A 20,626-nucleotide genomic window follows, 5' to 3' on the forward strand; every position below is an offset into this window, starting at 1 on the left:
CTTATCTTAAAACAATTTTGAGATTGTGCATTTCTTATGTCTTTAGATAAATTGTTCCATTTCTTGGGGCCCATAAAACGAAAAGGTTCTGGGTCTGGGCAAATGCATTAATGACGAGGAGCATGTATATGCACATTCTGATTGATATCAAAAAATTGAACAAAATGGTCAGGCATAAGTTTGTTGACACACTGATATACAAAAATACATTGCTGATAGGTGGTGATATTTTTCAAAGTAAGCAATTTTAGTTTTGAGTATAACGGGCCTGCTTTAGATTTCGGGTTCGCTCCATGTGTAACTCTTACTATTTTATTTTGCTTTGAAGTCAATTTCTTTAGACTGGACTGAAAAGTACTTCCCCACACCATGTTGCAATAAGACAAATAGGGCAAAACAAGAGTGGAGTAACATCCGTAATACATCAGTAGGTAACATGTAGCTTAGAATACCAATGTTCTTTGATATTTTTTTCTATGTCTCTTGTATATGAGGCTTCCATGTTAATTTTGAATCTAAAATAACACCAAGAAATTTTGTTTTCTCTACTCTGGGAATTTGAACATCATTCAATTCCACTTTGACAAAATCAGTGTCATATGATTTGTTACGATTACTAAAAACAATAAAGTTACATTTGCGGGGGTTAACAGATAATCGATTTGCCTGAAACCATGTACACAATTTTGAAAGGTTACTACATGTATTTACTTGATCTTGCAAAGAAGGAAGATCCTTACCACTGAACAATATATTAGTGTCATCAGCATATAATATGTACGATGAGGTATCGGAATTAGAAACATTTACAATATCATTTATGTATAATATAAACAACAGTGAATTAAAACAAAAACAAACCCAAAACAAAACAACAACAACAACTGAAAATAACACCAGCCTAGCTAGCATACAATGAATATTACACCTACAGAGACACCAGAATCCAGATCAGGTTAACATTTTGAAACCACTGCAGTTTCGACATTTTCACAACATTTGGTCGAGCAGAGTACTATGAACTGTAAAAGAAAATCTTCCGTTCCTGGTCAAAAGCCAGACATCATAAAAAGAGAAAAATAAAGTGACCTTATCATGGAATCGCATTAGACCTATACATAATTAGTATAATTAATATGATTAGTTTTAAGTGCGATGAGCAATTACAAAATCGATATTAGTTTGCAAAAGGCCTAAGCATTTGAATTTCGGCGTTTGATTTATCGATGATTATACTATTTATTTCCTTGCATGGACTCATACACTTACAGTACAAAGATGTCATGTAGGCCTATTGAATTGTGGGATTTTTCAGTTCCGTTTACTCGTATTGTGCCCGACTGAAAACGCTGTATGTCCTACGTTCACACGAACAATTACAAATTTGTAGTTGGGCTACTTTTCAAGTCCTGCCCGCGGGTTGCGATGGCCTTGTGCCGCCCTAACGCGTTAGAAGCTTGGAAAAATACAGTCATAATCACGCACATCGCGCGGTGATTCGCAGTCGCATACGACGATAGCCAAGATGGCAAACGAATCAGGAAATATGGACGCTATGTATCCATACATGCAGATGGTAAGTTCGATTCCATTTGTCGTTTTCTTAGTGGTTTAAGAGAAATGCTTCCTGAACTAATGTGATATCCCTTTCTTGTTCTTTCAGATGTATGAAAATGACGGCCAGCAAAGGACACTGTAAGTATGACTGTGCGTATGTGTAGTTTGAAATGACGAACTTGTTTACCAAACATGCCGAAGTTCGGATTGATCAACCAGCTCGATTATCAATTAAATATGAATAATGTCTGTCTCATCTGTATTTCTTCGACAGATATGTTGGAAACTTGGATCGCCAAATTACAGAGGAACTCGTATATCAACTTTTTAGTCAAATTGCACCATGCAAGAGTTGTAAGATGATCTCTGATGTGAGTATATCGCTTTCCATTTTTGTAGCTTTCCTACCACTCTCATACATGCATGACTGTACGTAATGCATAGGTGCGACACACAGTGCATGCAATGGCACGCTAACGTTACAGGCCGCGAGTAGATAAATTGCTACAACGCCACCCTGCGTTAACCGATGGTCCACGTGTACGTTCGTTATGGCTTCAAACTCCATCAACAGTGCAGCACCGCCACTGTGGTGTAGAGTGCACCAAGCCAGGCCAGCGGCTATTTGTTCATCGTTGTGTGATATAAAAAACCTTGGCAGACTTTCCAGTTACCATTGGTTACTGGTACCTTAAAACTAACTTAATAAACGTTTTATGATTATATTGTGACTTGGAAATGCTACCTTATTTAGGCCCTATATGTACAGTAAACCTCGCTTAAGTCGACATCACATAAGTCGACAACTCGCTTAAGTCGACATCACATAAGTCGACAACTCGCTTAAGTCGACACGATAAAAAAGTCCCGATTTTTGCCTTTGTTATTCCTTGAAAATTTCCTCGTATTAGTCGACATTTATAAGTCGACGTGATTTTCAGTGCCAACTGAGCTGAAATACGTGTTAATTCCCTCGTCTAAGTCGACAATTTTTCGCTCAAATTCTTATCGCAGAATTGTTTTCCTGCTCCAATTCGCAGCATTTCTTCTCGCTAAATCGCTAGTGTACGGCGCGGTTAGGGGGTAGCGTTCACGCCATGCATCCATAATTGTCTTGTACGCTTGAATAGAAAGGGTACTGGTATCGGTATACACTCATTGACACTGGAGTACTGTACGTAGTTACAGGTGTTATTGTGTCTGTGTGTATCGTCTGGTGCAGGTTAACTACACGCAGCCGCTGTCGCGAAGCGACGCGGCTGCACCTGTATTCCTTCGCAGACGTTGTCATTTTTCAGTATGGTTGTGCGACTCCTTCATGAATATCTTTATTAATCATGGAAAACTAAAATACAAGGAATTAACGTAACCTATGATAATCATTCAATAATTGGTATGCGTTTTTTGGTTACTTTACGTCAAAAACTCACCGAAATCTGTGGCTGAAATCAGGTCTGTAAACGTCCTTATTGCTTCACTCCTCATCTGCGTGTTATTTGAATGGCATTCACTCTCGTATACTACAACGTACAACGTAGGTAGTCGGAGAGCTAGAGGGCTCCTCTCCGACTACGTTTTACGTTGTAGTATACGAGAGTGAATGCCATTCATAATAACACGCAGATGAGGAGTGAAGCGATAAGGACGTTTACAGACCTGATTTCAGGCCATAGAAATTTAAGTTTTTTCAAAGTTGCATGCAATTTGGGGAATTTGCATTTGATTTTTCAAATCAAGTTTAAAATGTAATAGTGTCTAGAAACGGGCCCAGGTTTCCGATCCCGCTGTCTCAAAATCTCTCGAGAGGTTTGGGAATTGTACGTTGTCCTTCAAGTCCGCGCGAGATTTATGCATGAACTAAAACATTATTGTTGCTAATGTCAGGAGGCATGTTTTGGCGGCAAAAGGAGTAGGATTTGGATAGTGATCCGCATTGTGATCCAAATCTTACTCTTTACAGTGGAAATTAGTTTTCATTTATAAGTCGACAAAATGTGGACTTATGCGTAAGTCGACTTTCGCGCAAGTCAACATGTTTTGCTCAGTCCCGATTATGTTGACTTACGTGAGGTTGACTGTACATTAGAATTCAGCCTTTGCCTTTGCTTTGGTGTCGAGGAGTAAGGATGTAGTTGTACATTGTTAATCATGTTAGCTTGTGTTCCAGGAAAGAGTTTGTCGCCATGGCAGATTGTTGTTAGCGCACTTCCCTGCGCATGGCAGAATGTTGTTAACCCTATGAGCACCCCACACAGTAACACCGTAACAACTATCTGCCATGCGCTTTGAAGCGCTGTATTATGTAACGACAATCTGCCATGCGCATGACGAGTTTCAACTTTGAGACACCTCCATCCACTAGCAGTAGCGCTATTACCTGACCTAGGATTCTAGGAATGACTCCAGGTTCCGTGTTAGATAGTAGTAGGACACTGAGCATATTCCCTTCTAGTTCTACCTAAAAAACATTGTGCAAACCATTTTGGCCATCTCACCCTGACCCTTAAAATTGATAAATGAGACAGACCCCATATGATATGTGGTTTACCCAGCGTGAATAGCAGTAGGCCCTTGTCAGCATTGAGTCTGAACTGAATTGAAATTGATGCAGGTGTATGTATTTATATCACTCACACACACCCCCCCCCCCCCACCAAAAAAAAAAAAAAAAGGGAAAAGAAACGAATCTAAAACACTGACAAATGTACTTACACACACATGCACACACAAAATTAAGCAAAGTAAGAATGGGATATAATTCTTCCCTGAGTAAATAAGGATCAAGTTGGTTTGTTACAGGCCACTACCCTTACATTTCACTTTAAAGGGGAAGTCCGGACAATTATTAGCCGTTTCCCGTGTAAAGAATATTTCATGAACCTATTACCCTTTTCCCGACGAGAAAAGACCATCAGATACATTTACTATGATTTTTTTGAAAAATAAGGTAATTCTTCATGTTCGAATCCGTCGTGAGCAGCCCTTCGTACTATCTGTCCCAGTATGCATTGCGCGTGACGTCACAGACTCACTTTCCTCAGCGGAGCACCGCGAGCGCAGCCCAGCTACGCATCGATCTCTCATTGCACTGCTGACTGCGGCGCGGTATCTGCATGCCTACTGAGGTCTGCCTAGTTGGCGCTACCGCAGGAGTCTGTACACTGTTTTAGGAGTGCTGTTGCCAAATGCTGTATTCCTTTATTCAAATGATCTTCGGTATATATCTATATAAAATCCGTCAAAGATTAATGTAAAATAATTGCAATGTTATAACATTTTCATTTTATTGAAATATCATATGTATTGTAATACTGCCTTACTTATTAGTGTCCACCCCATCAATTACATTTCATTGGCTATTGTTGTCATCAGAGTGATCAGGCACACATGTACGTCTGCTGCTGCCAAATGCTATCACAATCGGCGATCGTTTTTTTCAACTTCTGAGTGTAAACAATCTGAAATCAGTCTGTCAATTTCAGAATTATTGCCTCTCTTGTTGTCCGAGACTGTTGAGTATGTCTGACGGTGGTAAATTACGACGTATAACTTGAACCGCGGAAGAAACGCCAGCGCCAGCTTCATCATAGTACCGCCGCCGGTAACTGCGACTAGCAGCCCCATACACATAGCGTAATGGGACTGCGTACTGTAGCATTCAGGATCATGATCGGGTAGCATCGCGGGTAAATATCAACTTAAAATCAAAATATTTCTTCAATTTGAAGACTTAACAGTAAAGTTAAAGTATTGACAACAGACTTTGGGCAACGTTTGGTTCTGCCAATAGTCCTTTTCTGTTCAAATTGATGACTTAATGTGACTCGGTCGAGAGGAACCTTGGAGAGCTACACTGAATTATTGACGGCCAGCACAGGCGCACACACAAAGAGACGTCTCTGTGCGCACACATCTCCGGTTATGCGCTGGCCGTCAATTCAGTGTAGCTCTCCCAGGTTCCTCTCGACCGAGTCACATTAAGTCATTAATTTGAACAGAAAGGGACTATTGGCAGAACCAAGCGTTGCCCGAAGCCTGTTGTCAATACTTCGACTTCACTGGTAAGTCTTCAAATTGAAGAAATTTTTCGATTTTAAGTTGATATTTATCCGCGATACTACCTTATCATGATCCTGAATGCTACAGTGCGCAGCTCCATTACGTTATGCGTATGGGACTGCTGGTTGCAGTTACGCCGCCGATGGGGAGTATGACGAGGCTGCATCGAGTAGTATTTGTAAGTTTTGACGACAAACTTGTCAATTAAAATATTGGAGAGCCATCTTGCACACCTTTCCCGCTCATTTTCTGAGTTTGGAATGGCAAAATACTCTTCTTCTGGCCATCGCCCGGTTTATTAGAACACCCAAACGCTCACACATCGACATTTTCGATCATGCTGCGTGCATCCCCTGTGTGGCCGGAACCACGCGGAACGCTACCGCTTGCTCGGCCCGTGTCGCCGTTGCTCAAGCAGGGCTCCCCGAGCCAGCTGACGCTCCAAACAAAAAGCAATGTGATTCTAATACGTCATGCCGTCACGTGATCTTTCTCGCCGGCGTACAGAAATTGAACAGTTGAGATTCAAAATTAGTGATGCTAAAAAATCGATTGTGATGAGTTGGGAGGGTATTTTTTCAATGAAACTTAGTCATTATGGTCCTTGATTTATGTAGATTATGGTGAAATTTATTCAAAATCGTCCGGACTTCTCCTTTAATTCTAGTTGATGTTGGAGAGCTGACTGCTGCTGTTTGGCATTCAGCAGTTTGTAGTGATATTAAAGACACTCAGTCGGGAGGGTACATGGAAATATTTCAGCCGCACATAAACTCGCTTCCGAAGTTACTACGAAGCGAAATGTGTGTGTGCGCAAGACATCCCTGCTGCAATATATCGCGCTATAGTATCTCGATTCCTCGCTTGAGCGCTGAGCTCAGCTGAGATGTGTACGTACTGTACATGTGAATTGCATGCATGGTATACGGTAGCGATCGCAATATCGCTGGCCGTAGTTACAGCGCCTGAGCTGCCTTTGTACATACGGTATGTATACGCACCTTCTATAGTATAGTAGAGTCTATACATCATCGCATCGTTGATCGTCGTCACTCGTCAACTATACTCGTCAGATCAGATCAGACTAGAGTACAACTACAGACCACAATCAGTTGACAATAGATGCATGTGTGCAGGTAAATGTGAGGATGGCCATCATGGACGATGACACATCGTCATGGGTTGCGGACATGACCGCTGAGCTGTCTATTTTGAACATGGACGATTGGGTCGGAGACCCTGTATCATGTACTTGCTAGGGCATTTACGGGGAAGCGGCTGTGGCCGTGCAGGGCCAACAGCCACAGTTGCACTGCACAGTGTACCTGTGGCCGTGGCAAAAGGGGGCCGTGCACCAACCGACACACCATTTCATCATCTTCTGTAAATAGATCTATATCTAATCAACACCAGGATCAAATTACAATAACATTGGCAATAGCTCTATCTGTTAATTAGTAATTTGTCTTGACTACATGTATGATGTAGCTTGAGAAAGATCTGTTCAATTATTTAAAATTTATTCGCAAATCCTAAATTATATTCTTGGGGAATTTGCGTAATAAACACACGTATGATTTGAAACTACCCTAGCCCGACCAGACGCGAAGCACAGCATCTAACCTTATTTATAACAGCGACTGGGCTGTGTATAGAAATCTACTACCTACAGCTGTAGTTCAAAGTACTCAAGTAAAATTAAATATCAGTGTCTAGATAAACTTTAGATCTAACCGTTACGAGTAAATTTATGACCTTTTTTTTTTTTTATAGATCTAACGTTAGACCAAGACGGTATTACAGTTTGTACTTGTAGATTACTAAGCTCTACCTCAGACAGTAGAGTCTAACCGTGCTAGACTATTAGTCTTTTAGTATAGGCAGTACAAGTAGAAATTTATAATTTTATGGGAGTTAGAGAGGCGCTGTAACGTTATAGGCCCTACATACACTTCAATCATTCGTGTACCGGTATTTACACATCATCTGGATCTGGATTCCTTGAAGTTGTTGACTTGGCCTGGGGTTGCTTGATTGGCGTAAGCTGTGGCATTGGACATGCAGGCAGCTGGGCCGACGTCTCAGGCTGAGTTACAATTCCACCGACCGTGCATGCTGTAACACGAATTTGCACGTTCTAAAATCCTACAAAACTGTTCATGCAACTCCAGCAAGTGGAAAGCAAATTTTTCATCGGCACGCTGACGCTGAAGCTTCCCCTTCTGGTCTCTTACTTGTCCTAGTAAGCATGCTAAGAACACGGCTCTCTGTGTTCTCCACTCGTCGATAGCATCATACAAGTAAATATGTTTGCAGTCTTGGACGGCTGTTTGATCTCCATTGTGAAGTTTCATTACTAAAAAAGACTAAGCCGAACTGAACTGAACTGAAGCAGTACTCTTTATTGCAAACAGTACACGCACACCACACACATTGATATTGACATACCGATGACTTTATATTGACTTTGTATGTTACGATCCGGCCGAACGTATCACAGCTGACATGGGATATGCAGCAGATAATGCACAATGATCAAAACAACAAAACAACCTGCCATATGCATTGCAACTTGCTATAGTAATGGGGCTTAGAGTTTTAATATTTCTTCATTAAACCATATTTATAAAACTAAATATTTAATTACGTAATATATAAATACTCTATAATATTGTATAGGATATTTCCAGAAATTTTAGAATATTATTGCTTAGATTGCTGAAATTGGCACCACAGTGCAAATAAACAGAGACTGGTCCAGGTATGTATGTACACACACAGCTCTCTCAGTTGTGTTATGACCGGTCGGAGCCCGTAGGAGAGATTTTCATGCGCATGGCTGTTATGCGGTTTTGTGCGTGCACCCATTCGGCCCCATTCGGTAGGTATTTGGGCGTCCATGTTGAAATTAGGGTGGACGGCTTGCACGGCTCTCGTAGTCTAGCTGGGTGTTCGCTGATGCGTTGCGTAGCGTTGTGTTCGGCATTCGGTACGTACGAGGGGTACGGTAACAGGAGAAGCAGCGTGTCGTGCTTTTCTACTGAGCTGCAAAATCGCCTACGACGACTGAGTGCCTTTAATGTACTGAAGTGACTGTGCTGTCAGTCAGTCATTCATTCATTCATTCAGTCAGTCAGTCATTCATTCAGTCAGTCATTCATTCATTCAGTCAGTCATCCATTCATTCATTCATCTATTCATTTGTTCATTTATTTGTCTAATCTCGAACAGTACAAATCAAGACAGAGGAGCATGAAACATCAAGACCAGGGGCCCGTTTCATAAAAGATCTTAGAATGGCAACTCTTGCTGGAATGGCAACTTCCAATAGCAACAGCCAATCAGGAAGCTGGATTCTTTTCATTACTATGACAATTGCCATTTCAGCAAGTGTTGCAATCATATCAGCATTTTATGAAATGGGTCCCTAGACTCGTAAAGTCCTGAAACAGCAGCATGTGAGAACTGGAACCCTTTTTTACAAGAAAAAAAAAAAAAAAGCATTTTAACTTGGAAATATTCAGATATTTACTGAAACAGACACAACGACAATCAGTGACTTAGAAATGCATTTAATACATTAGTTGGAAGAACCCCCCCCCCCCCACACCCACACACAAACCCCTTGTACCTTAACCTGTTTTCACACACACTATATCTCCAAGCCACATTATCAAAAGAGAAGAGAGAAAAAACTTAGCAAAAAGAAGAAAGGAAGTTTAGTGATTCTCACAATGTGTATACTTTTGTGAAGTACACTGGATGTAGTAATGCCTTTTATGTTTGAAGTCGTACTGAGTGATAAATACCGGGTATATGCTAAGAGTGTTTTACTGGAATTTGTTATGATTAATTTGGTGGCTTAGTTGTGACTTTTACCACGATGGTGATTTCATGTTACTCTTGACTCTCCCTTCTTTTTATCAGCATGGGAACAGCGACCCATACTGCTTCGTTGAATTCTACGATAACATCTCCGCCAATACAGCTCTAGGGGCCATGAACGGGAGACGGGTTTTTGACAAGGTGAGTGTCCATCGTCTGGAGGAGGAGGGAACACAGATTGTTGGCAAGTGGTCAGTGTGGTTTGAGAAACGGCATGTACATTTTGTAATTGTTGCATAGTGTCTGTGTGCGTGTGTATGTGTATGTGTGTGTGTGTGTGTAGTGACAGAAGTCATAAACATCCATGTTCGTGAGAATGATAATGACATGGTGGATGGATTGAATTGAATTTGAATGGATTTGTTTTGATTTGATTGATTCAATAGTCCTCATAAAGCCTAGAAATTTAGCCTCCTCTGGCCGCAAAATTGGCAACATTTACCCTGAAAAATATTTCCAGAACACATACAAGGACATTTAAAAACAAAATCCTGTGAGTGATCATGTTCTGATCACTGTAAGCAACATACTCATAAACACCAAATCTAGCTGGAGGCTTCAATGATGAAGGAAAACATGCACAGATCAGGATGGGAAACTTGGGAAGTGTTAACAGCAAGGAAGATGCAAGTTTAGAAAAAAAAAAATTAAAAATGAATGGTCGTCACACTGCTGCATCCTCGTGTGTTATAGCAATGTCTGATGAAAGTAAAAATGAAATATCTCTGATTACAGTACAAATTGTCATTTAGAGGTTGAATCCCTCCTGTGTGATTGGATGAAACCGAAACTCTGTTCCCGATAATGAGCATGCACCAAGTATGCTTCAGGGTCAATTAAAGGGACCTTGCCAGCACCCTCGAGCTGAAGTCATATGAAGACCTGGTGAGACCGATTTCCACAGGACAAGTCAACCCTCGGAGGACAAATATTTAGCCAGGGCTGCACACTAACCCCTTTCTCTACTGGTCCAACCTGGCTGTCGGACCAGTAGGTAACCAGTTTTCCATTTTTTACTGGTCCATGCCTGAAAATGTTGCTGGTCCAACAGTGATTGTTACTGGTCCTGGACCATCGGGGCAGTGCCAGTGTGCAACCTAGATTTAGCATGCTGATAAGTTCATGTTCATATAGGTCACTGATCAATGGTCATGACGGGGTGAAAGTGCTGTCGTAATGATTCAATAGTTGTCATAGAACAGGGAGTGAAAAGCCTGTGATATCATTGGTTGAGAGCTGTGTATTGATGTTTATCTGCTGGCATGCTGCCCCAAGGAGGACAGCTACTCTGAACAAAATCACACACTTGTAGAAAAGGTTTGCGCTCTCGGTAAGAGACATCTATTGGGTAGCAAACCATGCATCCACTAAATTACTGTGCATCCAGTAATTACTGGATGCATGGCTTTCATCTATGGCAAGCCAAAATGAAAGCATTCAGTAAATTTTTCATCAAGGTTACATGATCAAACTAGAGAAGCACTCTGAGAGCGCAGACCTCCACCAAGTATGCTGCTCATTTCCACCACTGATTTTGTTATGTTCTTCCTTAGAGATACAGTGCTTTTCACCCATACATACTTACAGTATTGTGTGCTGAGGGTCGCCCGATTTCCCAATATAGAAGCCTTTGTTACGTCATAAACCCTCAGCGCAGCCTGAACTCCCAAGTTCATTGACCCTACCTTCCAAAATATCAAAATCTTCATTAATTCCCCAAAATTCTCGGATCACTACCAAAAGTTAATTATTTGTTACTCTTGTCATTCTCAACCTTTCCTGCAAGTTTCATCCAAATCCGTTAACTACTTTTTGAGTTATTTTGCACACAGACAAACGAACTAACTAACGAACTAACACCGAACAAACCAACGGTAACGAAAACATAACCTCCCCCCTTGGCGGAGGTAAAAATGGATTTCTGGCAAGAAAATTGTCCCCCGTTTTACAGATGACAGATGACATGCCTTTTCGTTCATCAGTAGGAAAAGTGTGCTTGTGGTAACGGTGGAATTTAGCCTAAACCCCCATCGGCTCTGCCTCTTGGGTTAAGCATTCCAGAGTTACCTTAAATGCACACAATTCCAACTGATGCACTCAGACCTGTGCATCATTTGCATATAGTCAGGGCTCCACACTAACTTTTATTTTTGGTGGCCCAAAGGCAAACATCCGACCTTTTTTGGTGGCCCGATAAGGCCACCAAATTCTTCATTTCTGAAATTTTGGTGGCCCGACGTGCGTTTTTGGTGGCCCCGGGCCACCGTTAGTGTCGAGCCCTGATATAGTACAATTGTACTACTAGATAATCAGGTACTGTTGGGTAGAGCATTTCTTACCTGATTAAGCAGTATACCCGATCAAACAAAGATCATGTTTCATTCACATCACAGATGCCACACGAAATGTGCACCTATCTGTCTGACATGTTTAAAGTATGGTGAACGAGACATTAAAATCAAGAAAATCATATAAAAGAAGGTGTCAAAGCAGAGGGAAATGTCTCCTAAAACAGATTTTTAATGTAACTTATTAAAAGATATTCGCGTCACTGATAAATCGCGAGTTAAAACTGACTGATTTACTTCACCGATTTTCACTCGGGAACAGCCGTCTTTTTTGAGCCCTAAAATATGACGTCATGAAATGAACAAAACCCTTTACGAGTGCAGCGGGACATCGAGGCCGCCATTCATAAAGCACGTATTTCTTGGTGAGCGGATGCAATATCTGGCCTGTCTGTAGTCGCATCTGCTTTCTTGGCTGAGACATTAAAACGTCCAGTTTTTACCTTATATTGTACGGAAAGTTGTACGGAAAGTACGAGAGTGACTTGAGTGATGACAGTGACAATGACACCGATGATGACAGTGGTAGAAGAAGGGAGGGAGAGGCGACGGATATGGAAGGCCATTGTGGACATAATTTGTTTGGGGCATACGTATGGCAACGGGCATACGTATGCATCTCCCTTTAGCAAACGTTTGCTAATTGACCAATCAGCGATTATTGTTTGGCAAACGTTTGTACGGTGTTTACCAAGCGTTTGCATGTTATCTATTATACTAGTGCCCCATGCCATACATATGTATGCAACTGATCGACCAATCAGGTACTTCTTTTAATATGCATTTGTCGTTGCGTGTGTGTATATAGTGTGCAGTGGTATTTTAGTGTGGATGTACAATGTCGCTGTGATTGTTTTGATGATGGATCGACCGTCAACTTCGAGAGAGAGCTCTTCCCGACCGGGATTGTTCGAGATTTTCGATGACAGTGACAGTGACTTTGACAATGACATCGCAATGGACATGATGAACAGTGATGATTCTGATTTTGATCTGGAAATCAGACGGTGACATCGGTCGCGAGCAGCACAGCTAGTAGTGTAGTTAGCGATAGCAGCAGTGACAGTGATGCCGATCCACCGGGTGGAGCTGCAGCCCAGGCCACTGCCGACGGCTGGACTATCGTGCAGCCTCCGGAGAACGTGAATTTGAACTTTGCCCGACTTTCGTGTTCGAAACCAAGGCCCTCAGAATGCACCAGCACGGAATTCTGACCCAATCTGCTACTTTGACTATAGGCCCGTTCACACACAAGGGAAAAAGTGCGATTTAAAAATCGATTTTCTTATCACGATCAAAATTTCGAAATTTTTTCCTGTGTGGACAGAAAAATTTCATTAATTTTCGCGATCCAACTCGCACTATTAGTGCGATTTTTCAGAATAATCGCAATTATTTTGCCAAGCGTCGTGTGTGTGAGCGCGATCGAGATTCAGAAATCAGTATTTTTAAACCCATCGTTCGTAGCGCGTGAACGTCAACATTATTGGGACCGCGGTGTCAGTCTTCGGTCATACAAGTTTCGCGCATGCGCAATTTGGCCACTGATCGTTCTTTCCTTGGTGCGAAGTGCGATTTTTCCTTGTGTATGAACAGTCGAAAAAAAAAAATCGAAATTTGGATCGCGATTGTAATTTCGCGTTGTGTGTGCACGGGCCTTATGTGAACATACATAATTACCAGTTTGTGTGCAAAAGGTACACCACACACATCAACAGTCAAAACAGAACCTTCATGCACCTTGCAAAGCATCATCAGATTGTGATTGCACATTACTCTGATATTTCATCTCATTCTCTCTCTCTCTGTGATTAGTATCTTCTTTGAGTATGAATTTATCAATATGCAGGGTCTATATTATTTTTTATTCCAAATTATGCCACAGCAATGTCAGCATTTCATGTATGTGCGTATGTAGAGTACTGTACCTGTATAAAGAAATATATTTTCAATGTCGCTTACTAGCCATCACTATTTTTCCTGAATCTAAGAAAGTAAATGTACATGTCTGTATTATGAAATTGTATGTTCAGCTACAGGTAAACATGCAGAATTCACTTTTCATTCATAGCAAAAGCAAAAATTAATAATTCACACTCAAGAATATAATGTCATGTTTTAACCCACTTTTAAAATTCAAGCTCAGGTAAAAAAGAGACACGTTAGTTTACATACATTTATACTGTATTCCCAAGAAATGCGTAGTTGCAGGCAAGGGTGTACAGAAGTGACAATTAGGTGCATGTAATAACTGATAATACTGAAAAATAGCCTGAAAACATAAAACATTCATAATAAATAGTGTTACAATCATTGTTCATCATCATGGTTATAATATGCAATATAAAGTTACACAAAACCTGAATTTCTAACAGTAACATGTTTTTCACATGGATTGTCCCATGCATGTTTTTTTTGCCAAAAGAACATATGTTTGTGATTATGTTTTTAGTGCCTTAGCATAATTCTTTTACCTCTATTTTCTAAAAGCTGAATAAATTTCCTACGTTTTGATATATAGATCTCCTTACTTCTGTGTTTGGTTTGTGAGTTCTGCTGGTGGTAAGATCTGAATTTGATTGAAATTGTCGATGTGACCTTGATTTGCATGAGAGTGACCTTGAACATGGGCACTATATTGCCACAATTTTTAGCTAGAAATAAAGAACATCTTATTCTGATTACATTGATGTATAACTTCATATGTTTTCTGTCAAAATAGAACTGTCATATTATTAATAACCTGTTAACACTGTGCCACTCACACAACAACACTATGCCATATATAGGGTTAATCTGGTAATGAATTGTTGCGCCAAGTCTTGGAACTCCTCTCTGTAGAAACTTTTTCATGTCATTGGGTACCGGTATGTCACTAATTCTTGAACTGGCTACAATGCCATGTTCTTCCAGTAGGTTGGTGTGGAGCATATGAAGCCCTTAAATTCATCCAGTGTTTGAGTGTGGTTCTGTGGCCTGGAGCCCCTGTAGTGCTACGGTGTTGCGAGGACCGATTCAAGGACTGCTTGTCTTGCACAAAGGCTATAGGTTGGGTTGGTTAGTTTTTATGCCTCCGCCACGAAGTGGTGCCGGAGGCATTATGTTTTCGGGTTGTCCGTCCGTCTGTCTGTAATGAATTTTGTGGACAGCATAGCTAAAAAACCTTGGAGGTACTCTCATGAAACTTGGCATGTATATGTATGAGGGGGTGAAGTTGTGCCTATCAACTTTTGGGTGCTACTGCACATGCTCAAGGTCAAAGGTCAAGGTCAAATGCTCAAAATTTCACTATTTCCCCTATATCTATGCAATGCCTGAAGATATTTTCTCGAAACTTAGTGTATACATGTATTACCCAATTAAGATTCTCTGGTGAAAGTTTAGGGTCATGAGGTCAAAGGTGAAAGGTCAAAAGGTCCAGTAAAAATGTTAAAATTTCACTTTTTTCTCCATATCTTGGAAATGGTTCAAGGTATCTTCATGGAACATACTATATATGCATGTACTGACTGGCAGTGATTATCTAGGGAATTTTGGGTTCATGGGGTCAAAGGTCAGGGGTCAAAGGTCAAGGGCAACACTTCAAAATTTTACTATTTCCCTCATATTTATGGACTGCCTGCAGGATTATTCTTTTTTTTTTTTAAACTTGGTGTATGCATGTATAACCCAACAGTGATTCTCTGGGAAGGTGTTTTTTTTTTTGCCAAAAAGGTCAAAGGTCAAAGGTCAAGTGAAAGTGCTGAACTTTACTTCTTCCTCCTTATCTCGGAAGTGGCTCAAGTTATCTTGAAACTTAGTACATATTTCTGCATGTTCTGCCTGACAGTGATTCTCTTAGAATTTAAGGCTCAAAGGTCAAGGGTCGAAGGCCAAATGAAAATAGTAACAATTTACCATTTCAATACAGAAATTGCACTTTTTCTCCGTACCTTGAAAATTGCTCAATGCATCAACTTATGAAAGGGTCAAAGTCAAGTAAAAGTCCTAAAGTCCCCAAATACATGCTCTCCCATTCATCCAATTAAACCGAGGTCAAGGAAGGTGAACATTCAACACATTTGTGACAGACATGTCATTTTGATATTTTGCCAATTTTGTGAAAATGTAATCACACATTGTCCACATGTACTGCAGACCTATTAGGAGAATCATGCATTATGGCAGAGGCATACCAGTCGCCATAGCGACATTTCTAGTTACATTTGTATCCAGACTGGGATGGGCCACCCTTCACACACACACACACACACACACACACACACACTGACTCCTAGCACAGTCTACTTTGTTCAGCATGGTGGACACGGAGTAACCACTCCTTCAGGGTGTTCAGAGGCAAAAAGAATATTATGCTAGAATGGTATAGCTATATGATGAATTTATATGTCAGAACGCTGACTAACGAAACAACGTATAACGAAACGACAGTCAGAGCATCGTTTTGAACTAGAACTTGATAACGAATCAGCATTCCATCATGTCCATAATACGTCTGAAGTACGGCGACCATAGAACGGTATAACTGGGCGGGGCTTAAAGGGCAAGTTCGCCTTCATAGACATGTGGGTTTAGTGAATGCAGCAATGTTAGTAGAACACATCAGTGAGAGTTTGAGGAAAATCAGACTATCCGTTCAAAAGTTATGAACTTTTGAAGTTTCTGCACATTCACAACTGGATGAGAAGACTACTATAGCTTGTGATGTCACATGTGTACAACGATAAAAGAAAGAAAGTCTTCTCATCCAGCAGTGACTGCGTGATTACTTACAAAATTAATAACTTTTGAACGGATTGTCAGATTTTCCTCAAACTTTCACTGATGTATTCTACTAATATTGCTGCATTCTCTTAATCCTTATGTATATGAAGGTGGACTTGTCCTTTAATGAGAGCACGCACGGAAGGTGGTCCCATAGCTGTCACTCACTGACCACAACAGCAAGCGCCGTGGGAAACTGCACATCTATACGGCATTTTCCACAACAGTCGAGATTTGCGTCTGAATGGTCTGTCGGCTATATGATTATTCTTTATACATCTTTTATTTATGGAGTTGTGGTATAAACTGGCTTGCATCTGAACAGGGGGTTCATCTCTCAAGCTCCATGAATATATAATTTAGTCAACAACAATTATTATCTTGACTATTTGAGGTTCCTCAGGCTTCAAAGGACCCATGATAAATGATAGTGGTTTCAGCTTTTCCATAAACCTTGAGGGTCTGGATACATTGACTCTCAACTGCTGTCCCTGCACTGGCTACCCACATGTTTCAGAGAGCTGCTCTACCAGCAGTTGGGCGAAACAGCCCCAGCAAAGTCCATAATGTTGTCATTCTGGGGGCCCCATTTTACTTGCATCTATATCTCTGTCTTTTGGTCTGAAAAACAACAGCAACAAAATCATCTGGTACGTGTACCTGCCATTCCCTCAGTCCCATTCATTGTTGGACAATGACTTGACTGAACCAACCATCCCAGTCTAGATAAGCGTACAAACTGTATGAAGGATCACCTCATCGAGGTTTGAGATATGAGGCACAGATGAAAATTGTATTTTTGTAGCAGAGAACGGTCTACATAGTTGTAGAATTGAAAGACTCGTGTAAGATCTGTCTATCTCTGGCTCACATAAAAAGCAAATGATCATTTTCTAGGTAGTGTGTTCAATGCTCATGTCTGTGGCAGAGCTCAATGTGATTCAGCAGTCTTTGATATATGTACTTACATTAGTTGTATCAAAAGGACCAAGTGACATAAGAGTCACTTCTGTAAATGTCAATGTTCATGCTATTAATTTGCACGCTGAACAGCTCCAAAACATATTCACAGATTCTTGAATTCACGATGGGCAGTTGCTTTATATGGTATGTTTTCATCCATTCACAGAAATGTTGTGCTGCCCAATCCGTTTATACAATGTACGGCCTCACTGTACAGAAACTACGAGTACTGAACACACACACAAAATGATGTGAATACTACTAAACTTTTGAACAGATTGCCTGATTTTCCTCAGACTTTTACTGATGCTGTTCTACATTGCTGCATTCTATCAATCCACATGAAAAGAGAATGTGTCGCTGCTGCTTTGGCAAGAGCTTTAAATGATGACATAGTTTTGTCATTGGGTACAAGGAAGCCAGGTTATTTGACTTCGAAACTTCAACTTTTATTTCACATACCCTGTGAGTGTATTGAAAACACAGGTTAAAGTGAAACTTGTAGGACTTTGGTATTTAATCACATTACCAGGCATAGTCTTTGGGCAAGTGAATGGAATTTTCCATGATAGTCAGAACATTGTGTCTTGTACATGTTGTATATCCCCCAAAGAATGGGCAAATTTATTGGTTTCATTTTCATATTTTCTAGGGATGGCTCTCTAGGTAGTAAACAGACCTTGCCATTTCCTGGTTATTCCTGGAATAGAAGAACATACAATGCATGGTTAATGAGAAAGAAGCGGATGTTGAGCCTTTGAGTGATTACGTTGTATTTATGTTCGTTTTATATTCCGGGAGCAATGGAAGCGTTATATGTAGCTGTATTGCTATGGCAACTAAAGAATGATAGTTTTTGCCTTCCTTGCTAATGCCTGCTGACTAATGGGTGACCAACCTCTAGATCTCTTTATATTCCGGGAGCAATGGAAGCGTTATATGTAGGGCTCTGTATTGCTATGGCAACTAATGAATGATAGTTTTTGCCTTCCTTGCTAATGCCCGCTGACTGATGGGTGACCAACCTCTAGATCTCTTTATATTCCGGGAGCAATGGAAGCGTTATATGTAGCTGTATTGCTATGGCAACTAATGAATGATAGTTTTTGCCTTCCTTGCTAATGCCCGCTGACTAATGGGTGACCACCTCTAGATCTCTTTATATTCCGGGGGCAATGAAAGCGTTATATGTAGCTGTATTGCTATGGCAACTAATGAATGATAGTTTTTGCCTTCCTTGCTAATGCCCGCTGACTAATGGGTGACCAACCTCTAGATCATGATAGAGTCTTACAGTTTTTATTGTTCTGTTGGTTTGGATGTATTGTCCTTTTTGCGCTGTAAAGTGCTGTGTGCGGTGAGAGGGGGGGGGGGGGAGCAGTGTTTCTGCCATCCTTTGTGACTGCCCAGTGTAGCTAAACACAGTGACAAAGAACACTTCTACTCCTGTCAAGTAATAACAATATGAATATAAACAATGATCATGATGATAATACACTGTAGTAACAAAAGTAATGATAATGATAAACTGTACCATGCGATGAGTAGGAATGAGAACTGAGTGAAAGGACAAATTTTGATCCAATCACGTTGGTTTGCATCGGCCTGTATAGTTACGATGTTAAAGGTCCTATTTACCTTTGGGAACAGTGATTCAAAAAAATTTTCAAGATATGACATTTAATGTGTAGGTCTGTTGTACCACAAAACATCGTATCATATAAAATTTTGGCAAAAAAGCCTAAAATATAAGGAGATAAATTTGTATTTTTCTCAGTAAACTGTAACTGTAGATGGTTTAGTCTGTAAACATTTTTATTATAACTATTGTTCACATTTTGTATATCTAACAATAGTTAACATTGATTTTACTGATTCAGATTTTTACATTGGTTGTTTCTATCCCAAACTCTTATTTTAGAACTATTTTAAAGCACTAATGCTGGATTTTTGTTTCATCTGCAAATGGTAAATTATGCCTTTGAGTCAAAGATACTTGCTATCTTTAGATCCACTATCAAAGACAGAGTAAGACTTGTTCCTGCAAAGAAGTTATAAAAAAAAGAAGTTTTCTTTTTCAATATGTAGAAAAAAAAGTACAAATGTTTTATTTTACAAGTGACATGCAGGCTCAAAGTGAGTTGCCCATGGTAAATGCTATAGAACATTTGTTATTGAAACAATTATCATATAGATTTTGTTTTCTCCTTTTTTTAAAGGGATAGTACAGTATTGGTGGAGATGAGAATTGGGCTTTTAACTTTTTGCGAGATACCAAGAAAACACTTATGATATAGTACAGAGCATACCATTTTAAGAGGAATTCAAAGTTTATTTGATGAAAATCGGGTTTGGAATGACTGAAACATCCAAAAACAAAGTAAAACAAAGCGATCGTAATAAAGTGTGGGTCCCACACTTTTTTGAATGGCTCTTTTTTGGATATCTCGGCCATTTCCAAACCAATTTTCATCAAATAAATGTTGAATTCCTCATAGAATTACATGCCCTTTCATATTTCATAAGAGGTTTCTCGTTATCTCGCCAAAAAATGTTACAAACCTGAAATTAGGTCTCAACAAAAACTATACAATCCCTTTAAGGTCCAGATAGGGCCAACCTTTTTTGCTCTGATTTAAGATGATGTTCTTTTTTGTTTTTGTTTTGTTTTTGTTGGGTAGGGTTCCCATATGGATTGAGTCCAGCTATGCCAGAAAAAGGCAGGGATATGTTTTGCATGGTTCTTCCCCTTCTGTGCATTAGTGCACACAAAAGGAGTGGACGTGTTGGCATGTGTGAAAAGTGAAGTGGTACCCATGTGTTCAGTTGTGTACTGAGTGGTGGATAGTACTAGTACTGTACCCTACTTGGCAGACCTACTGCTGTGCGAGTGTACAAAGGACCAGGCTCATATGAGTAATACAATCAAGCAGCTGGCTCTGTCAGGCCATCAGATGCTTTTTTCCCAACTGTGGGGGATTTAGCCAAAAATATTTCTAAGCTGTTAACAACGTGTGTCTACTTGTTTGTGTACATGTGTGTGTGCAGGC

General features: G+C 40.3%; 1 protein-coding gene across 1 annotated transcript in view; it reads left to right on the top strand.

The window, feature by feature from the left end:
- The first annotated feature begins 1,663 nt into the window (after positions 1 to 1,663).
- LOC140241350 (nucleolysin TIAR-like) overlaps positions 1,664 to 20,626 on the top strand; it is a 105,201-nt gene continuing 86,238 nt past the window's right edge. The window contains exons 1-3 of the mRNA XM_072321085.1: positions 1,664 to 1,695; positions 1,832 to 1,928; positions 9,544 to 9,642. Coding sequence (XP_072177186.1) covers positions 1,664 to 1,695; positions 1,832 to 1,928; positions 9,544 to 9,642 — 228 coding nt within the window. The remainder of the gene's footprint in view (positions 1,696 to 1,831; positions 1,929 to 9,543; positions 9,643 to 20,626) is intronic.

Source organism: Diadema setosum, chromosome 18 (genome assembly GCF_964275005.1).
Source record: "Diadema setosum chromosome 18, eeDiaSeto1, whole genome shotgun sequence".
Lineage (NCBI taxonomy): Eukaryota > Metazoa > Echinodermata > Echinoidea > Diadematoida > Diadematidae > Diadema > Diadema setosum.